Source organism: Juglans regia, chromosome 5, assembly GCF_001411555.2.
Source record: "Juglans regia cultivar Chandler chromosome 5, Walnut 2.0, whole genome shotgun sequence".
In the NCBI taxonomy this organism is placed as follows: Eukaryota; Viridiplantae; Streptophyta; class Magnoliopsida; order Fagales; family Juglandaceae; genus Juglans; species Juglans regia.
In genome coordinates, this window is record NC_049905.1 from 17,241,943 (window position 1) to 17,266,498 (window position 24,556).

The 24,556-nt window shown below is 33.0% G+C and overlaps 2 protein-coding genes across 3 annotated transcripts; one reads left to right on the forward strand and one right to left on the reverse strand.

The window, feature by feature from the left end:
- Positions 1-1,469: 1,469 nt before the first annotated feature.
- On the forward strand, positions 1,470-6,094 carry LOC108995405. Its single transcript, XM_018970974.1, has 4 exons — positions 1,470-1,670; positions 5,190-5,428; positions 5,520-5,850; positions 5,945-6,094. The coding sequence occupies exons 1-4, from the start codon at positions 1,470-1,472 to the stop codon at positions 6,092-6,094; spliced, it is 921 nt and encodes a 306-aa protein (XP_018826519.1).
- Positions 6,095-21,182: 15,088 nt separating this feature from the next.
- Positions 21,183-23,956, reverse strand: LOC108995394. 2 transcript variants are annotated; one of them, XM_018970963.2, is made up of 5 exons: positions 23,625-23,956; positions 23,268-23,521; positions 22,158-22,369; positions 21,800-22,061; positions 21,183-21,647 (listed from the first exon to the last, which is right to left on the reverse strand). In XM_018970963.2, the coding sequence occupies exons 2-5, from the start codon at positions 23,517-23,519 to the stop codon at positions 21,312-21,314; spliced, it is 1,062 nt and encodes a 353-aa protein (XP_018826508.1). In that variant the 5' UTR covers positions 23,520-23,521; positions 23,625-23,956; the 3' UTR covers positions 21,183-21,311. The 2 variants fall into 2 exon arrangements, with proteins under 2 accessions (XP_018826508.1, XP_018826509.1); XM_018970964.2 differs by having other exon boundaries at positions 22,158-22,376; positions 23,625-23,847.
- Positions 23,957-24,556: the final 600 nt, after the last annotated feature.

Genomic DNA, 24,556 nt, shown 5'->3' on the forward strand with positions numbered 1-24,556 from the left:
ATAAACTCAAAATTTTTTTTTTTAAAAATATTAAAAATTTAAAAACTTTAAAAAAGTGTGGAGTGTGGAGTGTAGTGGAGGTTGTGTAGCAAAGCTCATAATTTTAGGAGTAAAAGAACGAACCAAACTGGTGGGTTCCGTTCTAAATCGGTTGGTTCCAGTATCGATTCTATTTAATTTTTTTTTTTTAAATCGATCGAAATCGATTTGGTTTCGATTTTATTTTTCTAATACCGGATCGAACTTAAACAGAGTATTCATATAAATATATATTTTTAATTTTTTATATTATATAAATTATTTTTATATAATTTTTTATATTAATTTTAATATCTAATATATATAATTATATATAAAATAATATTATATTATATGTTAAATTACTAATTAAAATAATATTAAAATTTAAAATCATATATAAATAACTATATATTATCAATATAATCTATAATATTAATAATTATACTAATACAATATCACTATATATTATTATATACTATAATATATGTAGCATATTATATATGTTATATATATAATATATCGGAAAAACCAGATCGAACCGGATCGAAATCGATAAAGTAGGAAGTACTGGTTTAGAAGTATAATCATTGCGGTATCGATTCTTCAAATCTCAAAATTGGTGTATACCAATTCGGTTCTTAAATACGTCTAAAACCGGAACGAACCGGACCGGTTACACCCCTATTTAATTCATTACAATCATTTACTTCAGAGTTTAGCTAATCATTACACCACAAACCACACAAAATATTTATTTTTATTTTTATTTTTAATTTTTTTTTATTCTTCTTAAATTAATTGAATTATTCTACTTATCATCTATATACAACACATTTGATAAGAGAAAAAAATAAAAATAAAAAATTATATGTGGTGTGTGATGCGAAGATGATGAATAGAATTTTTCTTATTTCATTGTTCAGTTTTTCCCATACTTCAAAATTATTTTTTAATCTATCTTATATTTTTTATACGATACTCGATAATGAGGATTTTAAGAATTTCAGAACTCATCATACTTTTGGAGTGATTATGATGTTTTGCATACTCGGTTTTGGACTTGGGATGTTGTAGAATAAGTTACTATGAGGTGAACTTTATGATCATTTTGTTTATCATAGCTCATTTAATTTAGGCCTCGTTTGTTTTCGTAGATAAGATCAGATGAGATAAGTTGAGATAAAAATTGAAAATTAATAATCAAATCAAAACTGGTAGTAATCAAACCAGAGGTATTTGAGGTGATAAGGGATGGTAGATATCTACACATTACTAAGAAGAGCTGGAGTGTTGTGAAAGGTATGAGCTTGGGGCTAGCCACGACACTCTAGTTCACCAAAGCATTGGAGGACTGTTTAGAGGTTGAAAGAAGAGAGTTTTATACTACTCATCAAGAGGGAGATAGGGGTTTCATTGTGCAGTAGTGTTCTAACACCTGCGGCTATTACATGGCATTGGTGGAATATGGAGGTGGTGGTCGACGAAACTCCATTTTCATTTCAGAGGAGAGGGACGGCAAGAGATGGAGGAAGTTGGTGGAGGTAATGAGGGAGGTTGGAAGAGATGGTGGACCTGTTCTTATGCCATTGCCTGTAACAGCAGTGTCTTTAAACCAAGGTTTTGAATACCGTGCCATACCGACCGATATGGTTGGTATTTACTGTACCAGAATAGTAACCGACACTCGGGAGATAGGTGTTTCATACTGGGTTAAATACCGGTCATTTCAGTGCATTTTGGTCAATACCGGTCGGTTTTCAATTTTCAGTGTACTGGCCGAAATTTTGTATTTTCAGTATATTTTCATAATTTTCACTCTAATTTTCACATCTGAATACTATTTTCTTAACTTTTTTTAATCTCATTTTCTTGAGGACTGAAAATCAAATTCCTACTCCTATTTTTGTGATGAAGATGAGTAACTATTTTTTTTTTAATAGTTTGATTGAGAACGTAGAACTATTTTTTAGTCTTATAAATATGTGTTTTAACTTTTTAAAACTTGCATTGATATTATCTTAAAATATAATTTATACATATATAATTAATTTATCTATATATAAACTATCCTGAAATGGTACCAGTACTAAAATATTTTGTTCTAGTACCTTAACCGAAACGGTATTCAAAACTTTTCTTTAAACCCACCTCACATGCAATCGTACAGGGAGGCCCTCGAACAACTGCGGGCATTAGTGTTGTCTCGTGAACAAGTTAGGCTAGGAGAAAGGTTTGACACGTCAACCAGCTTGAGAGGAGTTGTTGGTCAATTAAGGTCAGGTAGCGTCGCTGGTTAAGTAGGTGCACAGAGACACGATGGTGGTAGTGGGTGTGTTGTCGGCTTGGCAGAGGAAGTGGTGTATCGTACTTTGAAGGATATGAAAAAAAAACAAATAAACGAATTGCTGGAAACTATGGAATGGCTTATACGGTGCATTGAGGAGAACAAGGGGGCGAGCTTGGGCTTGGGCTTGGGCCATGGGCTGATTAAAGGAAGTGTAATGGGTGGCCAGGTCACAGATGGTTCAGTCAGCAAAGATTCAATGGGCCAATCCAGTGGCTTCAACCTAAGAATTTAAACAAAGGGAAGGCAAAGCAAGGCATGGGCCCAAGTTTTGGGCCTCAGTTGGTGGGATAGATAAACACCAAAAGACAGGAAGGCCCCATATGGAAAAGACAGAAATCGTGTGATCCAAGCCCATCGTCAAGTGGGTACCAGCCAACATCATTGGAGAAAACTTAGGTGGTCTTGCCACAACCAGAGGAATCATCGGCGGCGAATGAGAGGGAGGATATGATGGTGGTGGAATTGACAAAAATGGTAATCTCGTTACCAAACATGGTGTTTCAAAGCCCTCTCACCATTGGCCATCAATCCCTAGGCATAGAGTAGGGGTGTCAAATCGTGTTAATGGGTCGTGCTCGTGTCGTGTCAAGGTATGTACATTACACTTAATAGGTCAACATGAACACGACCCTTTAAGGATTTCGTGTCAAAATTCCAAACTCGAACATGACACAATAAGATAACGGGTTGACACGACACGACCCGTTATGACCCGTTAATGAATAATAAATAAATTGACACGACGCGACATAACACGACCCGTTCCGTTTCAACCCGTTTACGTTAATGGGTTGAACAAACACGACACGACCCGTTTGACTTAATTGATTTTATATAAATATTTAAATATAAATAATATCTATAAAAAAAATAAAAAACTAACTACAAATCTAAAATTACAATCCAAATAAATATGATCCACACAAATTGTAATAATATTCATTATTAAAATTACATCCCAAATATAATAAACAAAACATACAATGTAAATATATTAATGCTACAATCCCAAATATAATAAAAAATTAAAAACACAGATCTAAACAAATTTAGATCTTGAAGAAGGAAGTGTAGCGTCCTCCTTGCCCTTTAAGTCTAAGGGTATAAAGGTAAATTTAATTTTCTTAACGGGTCATAACGGGTTATACGGGTTGACCCGTTAGTGACCCGTTAAGCAATCGTGTCTTAACGGGTCAATCCGTTTTGACCCGAACCCGTTAAGGCTAAACCTTAACCTACTTTTATCGTGTCGTGTTCGAATTGGGTTAACGGGTCGTGTCACATATTGTCACCCTAGCACAGAGTCCACATAAAGGGCCGACGAGAAGCACTGATGAAGGAGGTGGCGCTTCCAGTGGCATCTCTTCCGGCGGGCATCTTTGTGGTGTCGGTACTGAACACAAGAAATTCAACTCTAATCATGTAGGCTAGTAGTGCTGGTGCAGCGTGTGGACAGAAAGGGCCAAGGGGTAGCATAGATGAAAGGAAACTAGAGTTTGCACTGGGTGGGGGCATCGGGGGAGTTTTATAGATGCTAGACCTTGTGCCTGAATCTCCTTAGTGGAAATGTTGGTCTTCTTCTATTGAGAAGGCAACAGGGTTGCTGTTGACATCACAATGGGCATCAAGGGAATGGGTTGAGACAGATGGGGAGCCTATACCAGTGCAGGCTCTACCTCCGTGTCAACATACTGTTTCGAACTGGGTTATGAATAAAGTGAAGAAAATCTAGTGTTGTGTGGGAATTGAGTGTGATGGTTTTGAAGAACAATTTATGGCTTTGTTAACTGCCATTGAAGATGGAAATATTCATAGTAAGAAATCTAGTTAAAAAAAAAAAAGCGAGAGCTCAAGAGACTAGCTAGGTATATTAATTATGAGGGCAACTCAAGTAGAGAAAGATCCAAAGGGAGGAAGTCAACATTGTCTATATGAAGCCTAAGATTATTTCCTAGAATGTCCAAGAGCTTAATGAGATTAATAAGCGCCTGTGGATAAAAAATTTGCTCCGAGAGTGGAAGGTGGATATTGTGTGCTTACAGGAAACCAAGATTGAAAAATATTCCAAGGGCCATTATTAGAAGTTTGTGGAGCTATCTGTATGTTAACTACTTCTTTCTTGCTTCGATTGGGGCATCTGATGGAGTACTAGCTATGTGGGATAGAAGGTGGTGGAAAAACGAAGGAGTATATTAGGCGATACACAGTGGCTTGTTCTTTTCAGAATGTGGATGATCAATTTAGATGGGCTTTTGCTGGAATTAATGGGCCAACCTTGGACAACAATAGACACTTTTTATGGGAAGCACTAGTCGTGTTTAGCTGGTGGGGCATTCCTTGGTGTATAGGAGGGGACTTTAATGTTGTCAGATTCACAAGTGAAAGATCGAGAGATAGCAGGTTGCGACCATTAATGTCGAGTTTTTCATATTGTATTTTAGAGTTGAGATTGGTGGACATTCCTTGGTGTATAGAAGGGGACTTTAATGTTGTCAGATTCACAAGTGAAAGATCGAGAGATAGCAGGTTGCAACCAGCAATGTCAAGTTTTTCAAATTGTATTTTAGAGTTGGGATTGGTGGACATTCCTCATATAGGTGGTGCATTTACATGGTCCAATAATCAAACATGGTCCAGATTGGAAAGATTCTTAGTCTCTCCAGAATGAGAAATACATTTTTCAAAGGTATTTCAAAAATGACTACCTCGCCTATGTTTTGATAATTTTCCTATTTTGTTAAATTGTGAGGGTATACAAGGAGGGAGGAGATACATCAAGTTTGAGAATATATGGTTAAAAACTGAAGTCTTTGTGGAACAGTTTAGGCAATGGTGGTCCTCCTATAAGATCCAAGGTACCCCTAGTCTCATTTTTGCAAGTAAATTGAAAGCTTTAAAAAAAGATTTAAAAGTTTGGAATGCCCAGTCCTTTCGAGATATAGGCAATAGCAAGAAGTCATTATTGGAGGAGCTCCATGGACTAGAGAGGGCACATGAGGGAAGGGCCCTTTCATTGGAGGAACTTGCTCAGTGGACAGAACTAGTTTCAGAATTAGAGAGGTTTACCCTATTGGAGAAGATCTCTTGGCGGCAAAAATCTCGAGCTTTGTGGTTGAAAGAAGGAGACTGTAGCACGAAATTGTTTTTATAGAATGACAAATTTCCATCGGAGAACTAATGCCATTGAGATGATGAATATTGGCGGAGCCGTTTGCTCGGATATCCCTAAGATCCAAGAACATGTCGCTGGTTATTTTGAGCAGTTGGTTACCGAGCCAATGGAGTGGAGGCCAAAGATTAATGTGCTAGCTTTTGAGTCCATTGAGCACCAAAATGCCATTTGGCAGGAGAGGCCGTTTGAGGAGGCCAAGGTTCATGAAGTGGTGAAAAAGATGGTAAAAGAAAAAGTACCAAGACCAAATGGATTTTCTATGGGCTTCTTCCAATCTTGTTGGGAAGTGGTGAAGGATGACTTAATGAAGGTATTTCATGAATTTTTTTTCTACTGGAAAATTTGAAAAAAGCCTCAATACCACTTTTATTGCACTTATTCCCAAGAATGTAGGTGCATCAGAGGTTAAGGATTACCGGCCTATTAGCCTTGTGAATGAGGTGTATAAGATTATTTCCGAGGTGCTTGCAAATCGATTGGGAGGAGTTTTGGGATGGATCATTACGAAACTTGAAAATGCCTTTGTATGGGAAGACAGAGCTTGGACTCAATAATTATTGCTAATGAATGCTTAGATAGTAAATTAAAATCTGGCAATTTGGGTCTCTTGTGTAAGTTGGACATAGAGAAAGATTATGATCATGTTAATTGGAATTTCTTGTTGTATTTGCTCGGGAGGTGTGGTTTTGGGGAGAGATGGTGCACATGGATTAGGTGGTTCATATCAACGGCACGGTTATCAGTTTTAGTGAATGGTTGCCCAGTTGATTTTTTTAATAGCTCCCAAGGTTTAAGGCAATGGGATCCCTTGTCCCTACTTTTCTTTGTCATAGTGATGGAGGCGTGTAACAGAATGATTTCAACGATCGTTAATAATAGGTTCTTGGTTGGATTCTCGGTTGGTGATATACATCAAGGATGGTTCACATATCTTATTTATTGTTTGCAAATGACACTCTTATTTTCTATGGGGCAGATCTAAATCAAATTCAAGCACTAAGGGCACTTCTAATTTGCTTTGAGGCGGTATATGGGTTGAAAGTGAATATATCCAAGTCAGAGTTGATTCTAGTTGGCAACGTTCCTAACTTCTGGTGGTTGGCTAACATCCTTGGTTGTAAGGTCTCTTTCTCCCTATGAATTATCTTGACCTTCCCCTGGGGGTCGTCTCCAGGACTAAAACTATTTGGAATGTAGTAATTGAGAAGATAGAACAGAGATTGACAGGTTGGAAGAGATTGTACCTATTGAAAGGTGGAAGGATTACTCTAATCAAAGTACTCTTTCCAATCTACCTACATATTTCTTATCATTGTTTCCAGTTCCTGCAAGTGTGACGACATGTATTGGGAAACTGCAGTAGGATTTCCTGTAGGGTGGCCTTGGGGATGAATTCAAATTCAATCTGGTCAAGTGGGATAAGGTATGCTTCTCAATCTCTTTTAGCGGTTTGGGAATTAGAAATTTGAAGGTGTTCAACAGGACTCTACTTGGAAAATGGTTATAACGTTATAATACAGAACATTAATCTTTATGGAAGTCGGTAATCGACTACAAATATGGAGGTTTGTGAGGAGGGGGGGGGGGATTTGTGCTCTAGGGAGTTAAGTGAGGCTTATGACATGGGTATGTGGAAGCACATCAAACAAGGGTGGGGAGTGTTTGTTTGTCATACCAAAATCGTGATTGGAGATGGCACAATAATTAAATTCTAGCATGACATATGGTGTGGATATAGCTCTCTCAAGCACTCATTCCCTACAGTGTTCATACTTGTGCTTGAGAAATAAGCTTCAGTGGTGGACCTCATGTAGATGGATGGTGACTTATTTCAGTGAAATGTGAGCTTCATTAGAGTGGCTCAAGATTGGAAAGTCAACAAATTTGTAAATTTCTTCCAACTCCTATACTCTATGAGACCAAGCACTAGGGGCGTAACTGGTCCGGTCCGGTCTGGTTTTGAACAAAATCTAAGACCGAACCGGTATGTACCGGTTTTGTATTTTTCAAAACCGATTACGCACCGGTTACCCTCCTAAATCGGTACTTTCGATTTTACCGGTTTCCGGTCCGGTCCAGTCCGGTCCGGTTTTCCGATTTTTTTAAGACTATTGGTATAGTTATAAGTTATATATTAGTATTAGTTATAAATTATATATTTAATATTAGTATTAGTTATAAACTTTTAGTATTAATTATAAGTATAACTATAGTCTATAGTCTATATTAGACTATTAGTATTATTTATAAACTTATATATTGTATTAACATTTAATGTAATAATTTATAAATTATAATATGAAATTATTTCATATATGAATATATATATATATATATATATGAAATTATAAATTAACATTTAATGTATAAATTTATAATTATACATTATATATAAAACTTATATATATATATATTAATATCTAATATATATAATATTTTGTATAAAACTTATATATAAAAATATTTTTTTTTTATATTTTTTTATCAACCAGTCCGGTCCAAAAAATTCCTAAACCAGAACCGGACCGGAATTGGCCGGTTTTCACATTCTAAGAACCGGTCTCGGACCGGACCGGTTCAAAACCGATAAAACCGGTCCGGACCAGACCGGTTTTCCGGTTTACCGGTTTGAATTTATATCCCAACCAAGCACCCACCGAGCTAAATTGTTGTGGAAACCTGCCAGAAATTGTATTTTTTCAATTCGTTCATTCTATAAGATGCTCACACAATTGTAGAATAATCACTTTTCATGGAGAAGAATTTGGAGAAACAACGTAACTTCTAGGGCTACATTTTTTGCATGGACAACATCTCTAGGAAAGATATTGACGATGGATAATCTATAGAGACGAAGGGTGATAGTGGTAGAATAGTGCTACATGTGTAAACAAAATGGTGAGACAGTGGACCATTTTCTACTATATTGCAAGATTGCTAGTGTTATGGATTGATGTATTCAAATGGATAGAATTAGCTTGGGTTATGCTTGAAACAGTGATCGAATGTCTAGCATGTTGGTCGAATATGAGAAGTCTTTCACAAATCTTAGATGTGTGGACGATGACTCATCTATATTCTTTGGTGCATTTGGCAGAAGCACAATGACCATGCCTTCGAAGATAGAAAGAGTTCATTGGAGGAGATTAGATCATTGTTGAGTTAATTACATTTTGTCCTTTCGAACTTTCACTCAATTCACAATGTGCATCCGAAACTAATAATTGCATCAAAGTGGAACCTCAAATTTTCAAAACTTCCCATCTCCCCCTTCTGTCTACCAACAGCATTAAATCTAACAAAAATTCACTGCATATGTTGCTCATGTGCATAACATTTACTGCAAAGATGTAATTTTCATCTAATTTATTATCATTGACCATATAAAATATAAAATAATATATGCTATCAATTAATAATAAATCATAAATTATTAAATAATTTTTTTATTAATTTATATATGGTTAATGAATATTAAATAATTTCATTGTGTACATAGATTATTCATACTTGCTTGCAACGTAGGTATAAAATAATTTTATATATAGTTAATGATTAATGCTTTATTATTAATTGATAACATATATTATTTTATATTTTATATGGTCAATGATAATAAATTAGATGAAAATTACATCTTTGCAGTGAATTTTCGTTAGATTTAACTCTGCTGGTAGACGGAAGGGGGATTGAGAAGTTTTGAAAGTTCGAGGGTCTACTTTGATGTAATTATTAGTTTTGGAGGCACATTATGAATTGAGTGAAAGTTCGGGGGGGCAAAGTGTAATTGTTAGAACTCTGTTTCTTTGGGTCAAATTAGTAGATTTTAACGGCCTAGATTTTCATATTTCTCTCTTTTCTTAAATAGGTGTTAACTCTTGTCTACCCTTGTCTACCTAGGCTAAGCCTATTCTCATTACTATAATATAATCATTTACCTATCAAAGAAAAAAAGTGTGGATATAGGTATATGATTAGACAGAGTATTTGGCAAGCAGCATAACTTGAGAATAATTTCTATTTGGTTATAGGCTGGATGTTGGATATGCCATTTTTTGGACCAAGTTAGTGGTTTATATGGTTAAACCTTTTCAAGCAATCTCATTCCTTTTTATTGTTCATACTTTTTTCACATAGATTTCTGGATATTATTGAATTCTTTACCAAGATTATCGCTTTGTGGTTATTAGTGCATTTCAAGTAGTTTTTTCATTATTAATAACATGCGTACTGTAACGCCCCTCCCTATGGTAAAGAAAAACGTCATTTTAAAAAGGAACTTGGAGTGCTACTCTGACCTTGACTTCAAAATTTTTCTCATTCTCAATGAAATGCCAGGTACAAAAGATTTCATAATATTAAAATGCTGAAATTATAAAAGAGATTATGTAGAAGCATTTGTTAAAATTTCTCAAACTTTATTACCATCATAATCATAACTTTAAAAAGCTATGTGCATAATTTAGGCCTTGGTTTCACCTCCTTGGCCAAGTCCCTTACTACAACTCCATCTTCATACATATTCTCACCTAGAGTGGTTTAAAACATGAAATAAAACTGAAATGAGTCGAAGACTCAGTAATAGCACATTATGTTGTAAACATAACTTAACTTGAATTTAGCCTTGTTTTGAAAACTTTCATGCATAATCATACAAATATTTAGCATATGGATCATTCAATAATACATAGGCAGAAATTAAGAATAATCATGACATATAACATGAATAATTGAATGATTAACTCCATGCATCTAACATGATTCATGCATAACTTGTTCATCTTGTGTTTCATGTGCATAGTGGTCATCATAGCATATGTGCATCGGTCCAATTGTTGTTGATTGCATAAAGTTTAACATATGGTGAACCATGCTTAGGTCCGTGACACCTCATACATCATAGCATACGTATGGTGAACTATGCTTAGGTTCGTGGTACCACATAATCATAACATACGTATAGTAAAACACGCTTAGATCTGTGTCACTACAAGGCATAAATGTAAATAAAACCCTCAACAATGTTTTATAATTAACCAACTTGTAAATAAGCCCTCAACAATGTTTTATAGGTAAGTAAACTCTTAATCTTATACTTCACTCATGAAGGTAACCAACTTGTGACAGCATAGTATGTCCAATTTAATCTCATACTTGCATATCCCCAAATATCTCAATATTACTTGTAAATACTTCCATGCCTATTATATTTTAATTTGAGATACTTAAAAACCTCTCTTTATAATAATCCTCAAAATTTGAAATACCACAATGATCTTGGACCCATGGGTTTCAAGTTTTCTACATTTCCAATGTGTACTCTAATTATGTTTATGTAGCATTCATGTATAGTCCATTAACAAGTACCTCAGTTATACACATAGCAACATCAACTAAAACTTCCAAATCAAGCCTTAAAATTTTGTGACATTCTTCGATTATGTTGGCCTAATCATTAAACCTATAATGTGTAGGTCTAAGATATAGATGTACTTAAATAAATCATATTCTACTTGTAAGCCTTAAATCTTAACACCTCAAAAATATATTGACTTTACAAGTTCTTCCCACAACCCTATTGTTATGTAAATTTAGGATATATGAAAGTTTCCTAAAATCCTTTAGGTCCACCATTCATGCTAGGCAAGAGAACAAAATTGCTTACAAAACATAATATACCTTTCACCGATCATCTTGAAATACAAAACACTATACATAAATCTATGTCATAACTCCAAATCTACTAATTACATTTCTAATTTCTTTGAATAAAAACTCCATAAAGTATAAGACTATATCCATTCATTCTTATGAACAACATACACCATCAATCTTAAAAGCAAAAATGTCCTAACTTCATCTTTCTTCTTCTAGCCTAGAAGTAAATGAAATCTTTAAACCTTGGTCCACCTAGGGCTCATAACTAGTCTACTAGTAATTGCCTCAATTAATTACGTAGCCCTAACCATAAAATTTTCAAGGTCCTATGAGCTTCTCCCACGATTCCTACCTCATCCTTTAGAAACTTCTTAGCTAATATGCTAATTCTTTTTCACGTGCTAGGTGTCATTTTGACATTCATGTGTCCAAAATAATTATTTTAACATTTCAATAAAATAATTGAATATAGGGCTATAAATGAACCAGTCTGCTCGATAGCCCGCTCGGTACTCGCTCGATTAAACTCAAATCGAACTCGACTCGTGAAAAAAAAAAACTCGTTCGTGAAAGCAGATACCCGCTCGAATTGTAAATAACACATACCCGACAAAACTCAACTCGACTCGATTAGCCCGACTCGATTAAAACTCATTCATATATTAATAAATATATACATACACTTATGTATATACACACACACATATATGTAGTAACTAATAATATAAGCATACCACTTTTATAATTAAATATATAAAGTGTAATTTAATTACTTATGTCTATATAGTGAATATATTTCATTGGTATATTTTATAATTTGTATAATAATTAGTAGATAAAATTTAATAATTTCATATATTAGTATATGTGAACCATATATAAAATAGATATATGATATCATATTGAGTGTATGTATTAATAATATATGTAGGCATATAATATATTGTTATTTTGGATAAATATCAATTAGTTAGATATTAATTATTTATAAATTTTTTAAAATTTTATAATTCAATAGAGATTCTACTTGTTAGTTGTATAAATTCAATATTAGATTTTTATTTATTTATTTATTAATAATTAAATCTTATTAAAAAAAACACATTTCGAGGTCGAACTCGGCTCGACCCGAACTCGTTTGAGGGGCGAGCTCGAATTGAGCGTTTAGTTTATCAAGCCTAGCTCGAACGAAGAATAAAAAAAAATCTCAAGCTCGAGCTCAAGATCGAGTATTTTGAGTCGAGCCGAGCTTGGTAAGCCAAAGACCAGCTCGGCTCGGCTCGATTACAGACCTAATTGAATAGTAACAATTAAGACACTTATTGCAAAGTAGGACATGCCTTGGGGAGAATTTGATTATTTTCCCTTTCTTTTCTATTTTTCAAAATTTTTTATCCTTATAAAAAGTTTATTTCTTCGCAAAAATTTTCTTGTCTTTTACTTTGAAAAATTCTATAGAATCTCTCTATTTGGGCTCTGATACCAACTGTAACATCCCGCTCTTCATGGTTAAGAAAAACGTCATTTTAAAAATCTCGGGGAACTTGGAGTGCTACTTTAACCTTGACTTAAAATTTTTCTCATTCCTAATAAAGCACCAAATACGAAAGATTTTATAATATTAAAATGCTCAAATTATAAAAGAGACTAAGCGGAAGCATTTATTAAAATTTTTCAAACTTTGTTACCATCATAACCATAAGTTAAAAAACTCTGTGCATAATCTAGGACTCTGTTACCTCCTTGGCTAAGTTCTGTACTGCAGCTCCATCTTCATACATATTTCCACCTGGCGTGGTTTAAAACATGAAATAAAACTAAAATTAGTAAAAAACTCAGTATGAGCACATCATACTGTAACCATAACTTAACTTGACCTTAGGCTTGTTTTGAAAACTTTCATGCATAATCATACATATATTTAGCATATGGATCATTTAACACTACAAAGGCATAACTTAAGAATAATCATGAAATATAACATGGATGAATGAATGATTGACTCCATACATCTAACATGATTCATACATAACTTGTTCATCTTGTCTTTCACTTGCACAGGGGCCATCACAACATGTGAATCGATCCAATTGTCTTTGACCACATAAGTGGTAGCATAATATATAGTGAATCATGCCCAGATTCGTGGCATAGGTTCATATCACCGCATACATCATAGCATAGCATATGATGAAACACACTTAGGTCTGTGTCACCAAATATATCATAGCATACATATGGTATACCACGCTTAGGTCTATGACTTGCACATCCGCCAATAACATAAGGCAATTTTAAAGCTTACTTATCGCTTACGTGGATTCTTACTTATTTTATCTTATCATATCATAATACATGTGACATGTTGACTTCATGACGTGTCATACTCATATGCATGGCATTGCATTTAACATGCATATTGACATGATCATTACATAAAATAACTTACATAAGCATTACGTGACATAACTTAATATGAGTATTAGGTGACATAGCACATAATTTAGGCATTTAATAGCAATCATAACATAATTCCTGGATGAGCTTATTTTTTTGGTCCACAAAAAGTCCGAACCGGATTGATAAGGCATTTGGACCGAAACGAACCAATCTGGTTGGTCTTATTGGGGTGTTTCGGTCCAGATAATTGTTTTCAAGTTTTTTACAAAAAAACCTATATAAAACAATAAAAGAAAATGAATTGAATGATATAATCTATGTTGTCTAACTAAGTATTGACTTAATTAATTAAGTATTTTAATTACATATAATAAATTAATAATATTTATAGTATGTGTACTATCGATAGTTAATAGTTAATACATTGTCTTAAAATTTTTAAGCTTTAAATTTTATGTAATCTAAGCATAAATAATTAGGTTAGAAAAGAATTAAATAATTAATTATAATTAGTTAGAAGGAAATTACATAATTACTTGCTTTTAATTTATATAATTACTTAAAAAATTATAAAATATCATATAAAAAATTATTTAAAAACTTATATATATTGAATTCGGTCGGTCTGGTTTGTTTTGGTCCATGGTGAAAAGCCCTACCCCGAGACTGGGTCGAAAATCGAACTTCTTTATTTTCTTGGATTGAGACAGACAGATTCCCTAATCGGTCTAGTCAATTTTCAAAGGAAAAATCTTACACCCTTAATTAATCCCCTTCAACGAGTTTAATGATTATAAATTTAGGCTCAGCCAAGGGTTATATAATCCCTCCCCCCATAGAGTGGGTTACTTCTGTTACAATAAATGAAAATCTCTCTGTCAAAATGTCTATGTAGTTCCATCATTTAAGGTGTGGGGTACGCGAGTGTTGCTCTGGTTTTTACCATATGGCACACTCCATTACTCCACTACTGATGAATTTGGATGAACAATAATGATGGAAAAGTATGTGGAAAAATCGCACCTAATCCAAAATTTTACGCTCAAGACAAATGCTTCCGCTTTATACTCTAATCTTGAATTTCTAATAGACCATATCTTGTTGAAAAGATTCCGTTTCCTACTTTCCATAGAAAGTTTTTTTGTAATTTTTGAGACCTTTAAACTCCATATATTCCTCCATATCTGCAGAATGTTATTGCACTTAGAAAGTAAAGTTAGATACAGTTCTAAAATGTGCAAGTCACTTGCACTCCCTTAAAAAAAAAAAGCGATTTTTTTTACTTTCCAAATTTGTCCATTTTTTTAAAATAAGTGTACAGAGTTTGTATACTCTAGGATTTTATACTCTAGGACTATCTAGTATTGCTCACAGTCAGATGTCTCCCAGTTTTTTTTGCTTCATCTGTTATTTCCAAGTGATGCACACTTTCAATTGCATACAAGCCATTTGCATATCCCCTCCAAATCATCTTGTCCTTTGAGTTTCTAAGGCTTAGTGGCATACTACAAATAACTTTTGCTTTAGTTTCCATAAAGATGTCCTTGATTAAGCCCATTCCACCAGCCAATATCCTCATCTATCGTATCTTTCACTATGGATTCTCCATCTAACAACTTCACAGGCGACTGCACTCAAAAAGAGGAAGGATTTGGAAGTCATTTGTCCTTCCAAACACTCTATACTAATTGGTAAATTGTGAGAATGTTTGATACGATCAGAATTATATTTTTTTCACTATTTTATTGAGATTTGGCATGTTAGGAATTTTCTATTGCTGCAAGAAGGATGTGGAGAAATGATATACTTCTATTTCATAATCCAATTTAATTTTGTAGTTGGAAAATTTGACAATGTTCCAATGTTCCAATGTATGTTGTTAAACTCTGCCCTTGGTATAGACTTTCTACCATACCAAGTAATGAGTCATGAAATTTGTAATGGCATCCATATCTTAAGCAAAGTAATACTGAAAGCATTTAATCCACTTCTTGTAAGTGGTTTGATAGCAACTTGAGCCAATATGTATAAAAGAATATTTATATTCAATATATTGCTTAATAGCCTCTTTTTAGTTAATAATTGTAATGATTTATAATCATTATTCAAATTAATAGTTTTCTCAACGGTTTTGATCGAATAATTTGTAAAAAATGATAATTTAGAGGAGAAAGCTCTACTAGAGTAGACATTGAAGATCTATTTGAATCAATACTAACTAAATAACTCATTGGTACTAAAGCTTAACAAGGATATCTATTATAAGGATAATAGATAGATCAGATCTAGAGGGAACATCCATTAAGTACTCTATATATTAAAAGTTATTCTATACCATAAACATTACTATATATATTTTTTAGAAAATATTTAAAAAAGCACATACCTATACAATCATATATGACACATTCCTTTTTATAAAAAAATTTATAAATGCATATAATATTTGATAACTAAAAAATATGATATTAAAATCCGTGGTTATCATATGATGAAAGGATTTCACTTTTCAACCATTGCTTATGATCATATTCATCATAAATTAGTAAAAAAAAAATCTAGTTCTAAATGCTATACAATATTATTATAATCAAGTAAGTCAAACTCCAGCATACAAACAACATATGATATGAAAACAACATAATTAAATATATATAATGTACACATACAAATACTAGATAAAAATAGCATATCAACCATAAAAATAAGAATACACACACATATATATATTTGCAGAATATATTTACATATATATATATATACACATAATATATACAAAGAATTTTGAACAAACTCATCAAGTTGAGTTTAAATCATATGGGTATGATTCAAGAGTTTAAATCAAGCCAAATCGAGTTTATTTAATTTGACTCGTTTAATATTAGATCTAAAATTACTTTTTATTGAAAATTTATTCATTAAATGACTTAAGTTCAACTTGAGTTCGAACTATTTATGAACAGCTTATGAATTCATCTACTGTCATGCAGGTTTTATTAGCCTTTTCTAAGGAGAAAAATAGCTGATTTCATGGTAACTAAAATGACATTAATTTCTTATACTATGCCAAAGGGAAGAAAATGTACCTCAAAAGTTATAAGCAAATGGAGATATGATTGAAAACATTTGTTTATGCGAATTTTTGAAATGTTTTATATATGAGAACTGTTATAGAGATAAACAGATTACATAAAAGTAAACCCACAAACTAATATAGTTTCATGAGATCTGTTAGATCTACTTTATGTACAATAAAAGTAACTTTAAATCTGACATACCACATTAAGTTACGTCAGTTTGTGAATTTATTTTTATATAATCTCTTTGTGGCTAAAGTATTTTCCTTTATATATAGATAATTAGTACATTTAAAGCAATGACATACTTTGTTTTTTTTCTCGCCGATATAATTATATTACTATAAAAATGCTAATTAAGAGGTTAGAGGGCCTTAGCATTCATTCCAAAACAATAAATCTAGCAGAAAAAATAAACATAAATCGAAACTTGGTTCAAATAATTGGTCTAGTCTTATAATTAAACACCACTGAAGCGATTATTGGAACAATTCATTAGTCGGATTTCTTTACAAATAGATCAATCCTCGAAGAAAAGTTGGGCATTAAATTTGATGGTGTGAAGGCAATGATGTTTGAAGATCTCTAATTTCACATCCTTTAAATTCTGAAATCGAGACAGAAAAAGTAAACACCAACATGCTTTCAAAAATGGAAGGAGAGCTAGTCATGATCTTAGAATTGATGGTAGATCTAACTTTTTAAGAATTTAAAAAAGAGTGAGGCTACTCTGCCACCCACTCTTACTGTTGGGCATATTGTCCATCGTCTTTTTTTTTTTCATATTTTTTAATATATTTAAATATTTTTAAAAAATAAAAAATAGACATCAATATACTTAAAATCACTTTTTTAATTACTAAATAAAAAAAATAAAATATTTTTGACCAACTGTCAAATAGAGTGGTCAAAAGAGAGAGACAAAATAGTTTTTTCCTTTAAAAAAATAAGAAAAAAGAGCAAAAAATGGTATAATTTGCTGCTCATGTGAAAGTAGAAAGGGTGGGTCTGCCCACAAGAGAAGCTACTGACAAGGTCAAATGATATTTTTTTTTTTCAGATTTTTTTTCATATATTTTTTAATATCTTTAAACATTTTAAAAAAATTCACATCATTAAAAATACTTCCTTGATTAAGTTAAAAAAAAAAAAATCGGTAGACTTGCTCGGTAGACTAAGCATTATCCTAATTATTATGTGTAAAAACACTTTCTTTCCCTTATTTTTTTTCCACACTTTTTTGCCCGTAAAAAGATTTCGTTCGGTTTGATAGCCTTTTACTAACCCAATAATAATTGAGGGCGGATGGGCTCTGGGTATCTTTGGATTAAACCAAATCCAAACTAGGGGTAAAAACAAAAACGGATGAATCGGTAAATTGGATTAGACCGGTATTGAGTTTGGTCTAATTTGGCATTGGTTATATTTTTTTTAAAATGGGTCAAAATTGTTCTGATTTTTCTTTTTTTAACACCGGACTAAATCGGACCAATTCATATATATATATATATATATATATATAATTAAATTTTTTATATTGTATAAAATATTTTTTATATGATTTGTTATATTATATATAATTTTTATATATAATTATATATAAAATAATTTTTTATTATATGATAAATTACTAATTAATATAATTTTAAATTTTGAAATCCTATATAAATAACTATATTTATCACTATAGTTAGTCTATTGTATTAGTAGTTATATTAATACTATATTACTATATATTATAATATACTATAATATATCACTATAATCTATAATACAATTATAAAATATATTATAATATACTAAAATATATTATCACTATACTATTATATACTATAAGATATATACTATATAATATACCAAAAAAATAGAACTGGAAATGGTAAAATCGAAAGTATCAGTTTATGGGTGTAATTGGTGCAGTATTAGTTTTAAAATATGTCCAAAACCAAATCGAACTAGATTGGTTACACCCTAATCCAAACTATCTGTTGCACTTTGAGCATGGTATTTTATAGGGATTTGGTTTCGATCACTGAACAACCATAATTTTATTGATCCATAAAAAATAAACATTAAAATTTAAAAAAAAAAAAAAAAAAAAAAAAAAAAAAAAAAAAGAAGAAGAAGAAGAAAAGGAAGAGAGAATTGAATAAACAAAAATGTTTCTCTTATCTTACTTCTATAAATTGTCTTATGAGGAGATGTTTTGACTGGTAAATATCTTCTATAAATATCTTCTAAAATATCTGACTGGTAAATTTCCAAACTTCTATGAATTGTCTTATAGAAGATATTTACCAGTAATCTTATAAGATACTTTTAAACTATCTTATGTCATTAGTAGCTATGAATATCTAAATTTAACCAACACATAGATGAGGGACAATTCCGATATCTGAGATTTTAGTGCATACAAGATTTCTTCTTGTACCATGACTACAGTTAAAGTTTATAAATAAATTTTATAAAACGACGGATATAGGTTAATATGATTTATCAGGTTGAAAAACGATCTTTATTTTAAATTATATTCGACGAATCACATTAAATCATGTTTGTTTATAAATTTGTTTGTGATGCCATGTTATATGTAGAAATACTGATTGTGGATTTGCCTTTGTTGGTAAGATTTGTCATACAAAAATTTATATTTGCAAGCCGGTGTGAAGGATAAATCCTTTAAAATACTGATGTGATAAGATTTGATTCGTAAGAGAACTTAATTCTAAATTTTTTTTACAAATCAAATCTTGTCATATTAGTATTATGGAGTTGTCTTCAACGCTGGCTTATAAGTCAAGGAACTCTTATCGTATAGTTTGTTATTGTTCTCCTAACTTTAGTCCTTTAGTTATGTTTCCTTCATGGATTCTTTTAGGCATTCTAGACTTGCAATCTTTCAACACGCACACAAACATAAGACATGAGACGTATTTTGTGCTATGTTGCTTTAATGTTTTCTTTGTCAAAGGATTGTATTCGGGGTACAAAGTAATTGCTGCAATGCAAAGCCACAGTACTATGACATTGACAGAAAAGGGCTCATGTGGAAACCAGCCTGGGAGCCTTGTCCATGTTTTGGATTCTTGGCCATATAATATGTACATTATCCATGAAAACTGTTCGGCCGCCCATCCTGTATGTCGTTGTAAACATGATAAGCTTGGTTTTGATCAGGTTTAACAAAAAGAGAACAATGTATTTGATCAAAATGCTGTCTTTGTGAACTTGATTGGTAAAAATGTCAGAACGCTCTGCAAATTTATGATCAATGGATATATCCCCAAAGTTTGAATGTGAATAAATTTATGGGCCTAACTCATCTTATAAAACCGGTTCTACAAGAGAGTATTGCTAATTCCTCATAAACATACCCAAGACCTTGTCCACAGACAATGTGTGATTATTCCTCAATACCCTCTCTCATGTGTAGACCGGTATTTTTCCTGATCTTTGTCATGGGGTAAGCAGTTTGGGTCCCCATTCATCTTGTGTTAGGCTTTGATACTATGAAAAAATTCATAGTTCTAACTCATCTTATAAAACTGGATGTTACAAGAGAGGATTGTTCATTTCTTATAAACATGTTCAAGACCTTGTCTACAGATAATGTCAGATTATTCCTCAATAGAATATGCTCCATCAGATTGACTTTAACTTTGATGGTTGCTATATGTTGGTGAATATCAAATATGTGGAATGCATAGTCAATACCCAAATGTTCAGAAATTTCACTTAGTTCTGCATTATAACTAATTTGTTAAGCATTATCTTGAACAATTTCGAAACATTGGCCAATAGAAAAGGCTTATGTTATAGTTGTAGTAAGTTACCATCTGCAGTGTAGCTGTCATTCAAAACTTGTGATTTCTCCTAGCTTCACCTCCATCCAGCAATATTTTTCTATGCATTGCTGCTGGTGTTACCTCTGGTTGGTGTCTGAACCGTATCCGGAAAACTGTAATCGTTGCTTGTAATTATCTCATTAAATTGTTTCCATTGCAATGCTCTCAAAAAATTGTATAATCTGAGATTCTTATTTGAATACTTCATGATTCTTTGTAATGCCAATATATGCAATGCAAGTGTGAGAAATTTAAGAGGGGATATTGGAAATGGCCTCAAGTCATGCAACTTCTATCACTTATTGCTAGAATACAGAACATCGGTGTCGATGAAAAGGTCATAAACTATACCATCAAAATGAAAATCTTGAGATATTCTCTATGAAGAATCTTAGAACAAAATATTCAGACCTAATATTCTAGTTGTTTCAGTTGAAAATAGGGAGTATTGATGGCATCAAAGTTTCAAATTGCATATCCAAATCTTGATAGAACTTCCGAGAGCTAATGCTCCTTCTATTAATGTTGAATTGTATATATATGTGTGTGTGTATGCACATATATATGTATATATATAAGCATACATACATATATATATACAGTCAAACGTTCAAATCCATCCCTCTCTCTCTCCAATTAATCAGAGTTATAACGGCTATAGAAACAAGAATCGTTACCATTCAAGTTTTCCAGTAACAAATGTAATGTACATATGTTTCAATCTCTGAGAAAACAAAAAAATCAATCACCTACACAATCAACAATTTGAACGATGAGAAGTTGTGACAACTTTAAGGTAGTACTCTGGCTTTTCTAGGTCTATATAAAACTGCTTCTTCTCTAAGCAAAAGAGCCCTTAAAATTGCCTCGCAAACACCATTGTAGTGCACAATTAAATGTCCACCATCTGGAACTTCATGATATCGAATCCAGGGAAGCTTCCCTGAAACAAATCTTTGAAGCTGAACAGGCACAACCTTATCTTCATAGCCTTGCCATATGTGCACAGAGCTTTCATTCTTTGGGTATGGATTGGTTATACCCATTGGATCAAATTCCCATTTGCCAAAAGCCAGCATAAAGTCATGACGGAGAGTGTCAAAAACGCTTCGTTCTCGTAACTTATCCTGTAGGATGAAACAAAACCTTTATTAACAATCATCATAAATTTTCTATGGTTACACATTTTTTAGCATAAAGTTTGAATCACTTGAGCCAAGTATATCATCAAGAACCTTTTTAACTTCCTGCTTTTTGTGCAGATGGAACATGTAGTTACCTGGGTGAGCATTGGGAACCCTGATATAGTCTTCAAAGTATCTATGTCTCGATCATTAAAGAATAATGGGTTTCTTTCCAGGACAGAAGTTGAAGGCAGCCAATTCTGAGTCGCCCACCAGTATAGTAATCCAGGAGCATGATTTGCAAACCAGATTGACCACTGCACAAGTTTCCTCCTGTAGTCCTCCCTTATCAGACTATCAGGGAGAGAAGGCCACCGATAATTCACTACAGGGACTATGAAGGCCACACCTGCTAGCCTGGAAAAATTGTTTTCAGGTAAAATTTAACAATAAGTTCTTGACATGGCCGAGTAGGAAAAAAAAAACTTGAAACTCTTGAAGACAGTGTTTTGCCTGTTTGGTATGTATTTGAGGCAACTCCATGTGGAGTATGATCCCATTGAGACTCCAATCACATAGAACTTGGATCCTAGCTGCAGTTGATCTGCAAGTTCTTGAATGTCAAATGCTTCACTCTTTACTGTGTGCTTTGAGTCAGGATCACTTTCTCCATATCCCGCTCGATCAAATAGCAGAAAGTATATGCCCAAGTCATCTATTAGTTCCTGGAAACTAAAGCAGTTTGAAATTCACCTCCTTCAAAAATTTTAATGTTATTTCTATTGAAGATAATCCCACAGATCAGAAAGACCCAACGGCTACAAGTCCCTCTATGGAAACTCAGACTCAAATCACCCCAATGGCTACAATTTCCTCTATGAAAACTAAGACCCATTTCACCCTAACGGCTCCAACTCCCCCTATGGATACTGAGACCCACATCCACAACATAACTGCTGCAAATCCCTCTATGAAAACCAAGACTCAAGCCAACCAGATTCATGTCAATAACACAACGGCTACACATGCTTTATATGGAAAAATTCAACACAGATATTTTGTAAACGGCTAGTTAGTTTCCTTATTTTTTCTTTCACTTCATTGTACATACTATATATATTGGAAGGCTCTCGTGCATGGACTCACGTTTTGTGAGACTTTTTTACAAACAGCTTGAATTCATTTGTCTTTAATTTCTTTTAACAGATTTACCGACACAATATCGCTTCCTTGACCGGTAGATATATCAGGATTCAAATTTATGCATGTTATGTATGAATTTTGATGATCGCTAAACAACCCAGGATCATTGTAGCATATATTTTATATAACAAACACCCCTTGATATGTGCACGTGTGATAAAAAATTCTTCCCAGCCCTTCTACAATTCTTTTCCTTTACATTCATTCATAAGAGTTTGGTATCATTTGCGTTTTGCATATGCTTCTTCAGCAGTTTCTATCCGTTGCAACAGTTTTCTACTAGTAGTCATTCAATGCAGACATTTCACCAGGATGAGCCAAAATTCTCCTAGTTTTTTAATCGAGATGCAAACCAACAGAGAATGTCTAAAGCTTCAGGTTCTCATAAAATAGGTTGAGGAGAAAGATTGATGTGCGTACTTGGGGTGCCAGAAAATTCATCTCTTTAGAGCTTCCAAGGCCGTGCACAATAATGATTTTGTAGCTTGCCCTTTCCTTGGGGACACCTCTTTCTTTGTAAGCCAGATACCTTCCATCTTTTAGCCTGATTCTTGATGAGGTCACAGGCGAATCCTCTGCCGACCCATTACCTTGTGGAGGGGGTAGTTGTGTTGCCTGATAAACCATCCCAAGAAGACCCATCAGCAAGACGACGGCTGCTTTGGAAACCATCCCTGAAGGAATAAAAATGGTTAGATTTGGCTGACATCTTTCAACTCGAATGATCAAAGCAATATCCCAGAAAGAAGCAAGAATGATTGGAAGTGAGCTGCATACCTGACACAGATTGTATTCTCTATTGGAGGGACTCCAAAAGATTAAAGATAGTCTCCGATTTCTTGTTTCCTTCTCCTTTCGACTCGTAATGGAAGGTGGCTTAATTTTCTAAGGTATCAGTGCAGGGCTGCAAGGATCTTGACAGCCCAAAACACCAACCTTGTAATATTATGATTTTTGAACTTCTGCGGGCATCCCATGAAGTGTCGGGGGAATGGGCATTTTGTTGGCCTCCTATTGCTATATTATGATTTGTGGTTGCTCCGGTTTAAGCAGCACAAAAAAGGAAAATAAAACAAAACAAAACAAAAAAAGGAAAAAAAAAAATTCATACTCAGTAAATATTTCTAGCAAATTCTTTATTTCTTCCACCTGCAGAGAATTTCAACAGAAATTTACTAAAAACTGAGTTTTGTGGGGACTTCGTAGTTTTTCAACCCCAAAAGATGCAACCCATCTTTGCTGGCTATAAATTATTGTATATGTATGTGTGTATATATATATTTGAAAAATAACTTAATTATAAAAGGATTATATAAAAATAAATTTACAATATGATGTGATTTGATGTGGTATGTTAAATTATAAAATTATTTTTATTATAAAATAAATTTAACAAATTTTATAAAATCATATTAATTTATAAATTTATTTCGTATAATCTTTTTATATTTATATTACTTATATTTATACCGTAAATTTTGACTACGTGTTAAAGTTGGAGAATAGGCCATTACACAGCTGGCTGATATGAGCCTGTGGCAGATCTTGTCTAGGAAACAACGATCTTACACATCCAACTCACATGGCTGGTTAATCATGCAGCCTAAGATTGGGCGCTTGAGCCAGATGTATTTTATACATTGTAATTGATAAGTCCGAAAAGTTGTGCTTTGCATCTCATTTAACAACTATATAAATATATATATATA

Bases quoted from the DNA above. Each gene is read 5' to 3' on its own strand.
- LOC108995405 (XM_018970974.1), top strand. From the start codon at position 1,470: ATGGCATTGGTGGAATATGGAGGTGGTGGTCGACGAAACTCCATTTTC. The intron at 1,671-5,189 runs GTTGGTATTTAC...TTTGTGGAACAG, and splicing joins GTGCCATACCGACCGATATG to TTTAGGCAATGGTGGTCCTC. The intron at 5,429-5,519 runs GTTTACCCTATT...TTGTTTTTATAG, and splicing joins CTAGTTTCAGAATTAGAGAG to AATGACAAATTTCCATCGGA.
- LOC108995394 (XM_018970963.2), bottom strand. From the start codon at position 23,519: ATGGTTTCCAAAGCAGCCGTCGTCTTGCTGATGGGTCTTCTTGGGATG. The intron at 22,370-23,267 runs GTACGCACATCA...TTTAGTTTCCAG, and splicing joins TGAATTTTCTGGCACCCCAA to GAACTAATAGATGACTTGGG. The intron at 22,062-22,157 runs GCAAAACACTGT...CAATTTTTCCAG, and splicing joins CTCAAATACATACCAAACAG to GCTAGCAGGTGTGGCCTTCA.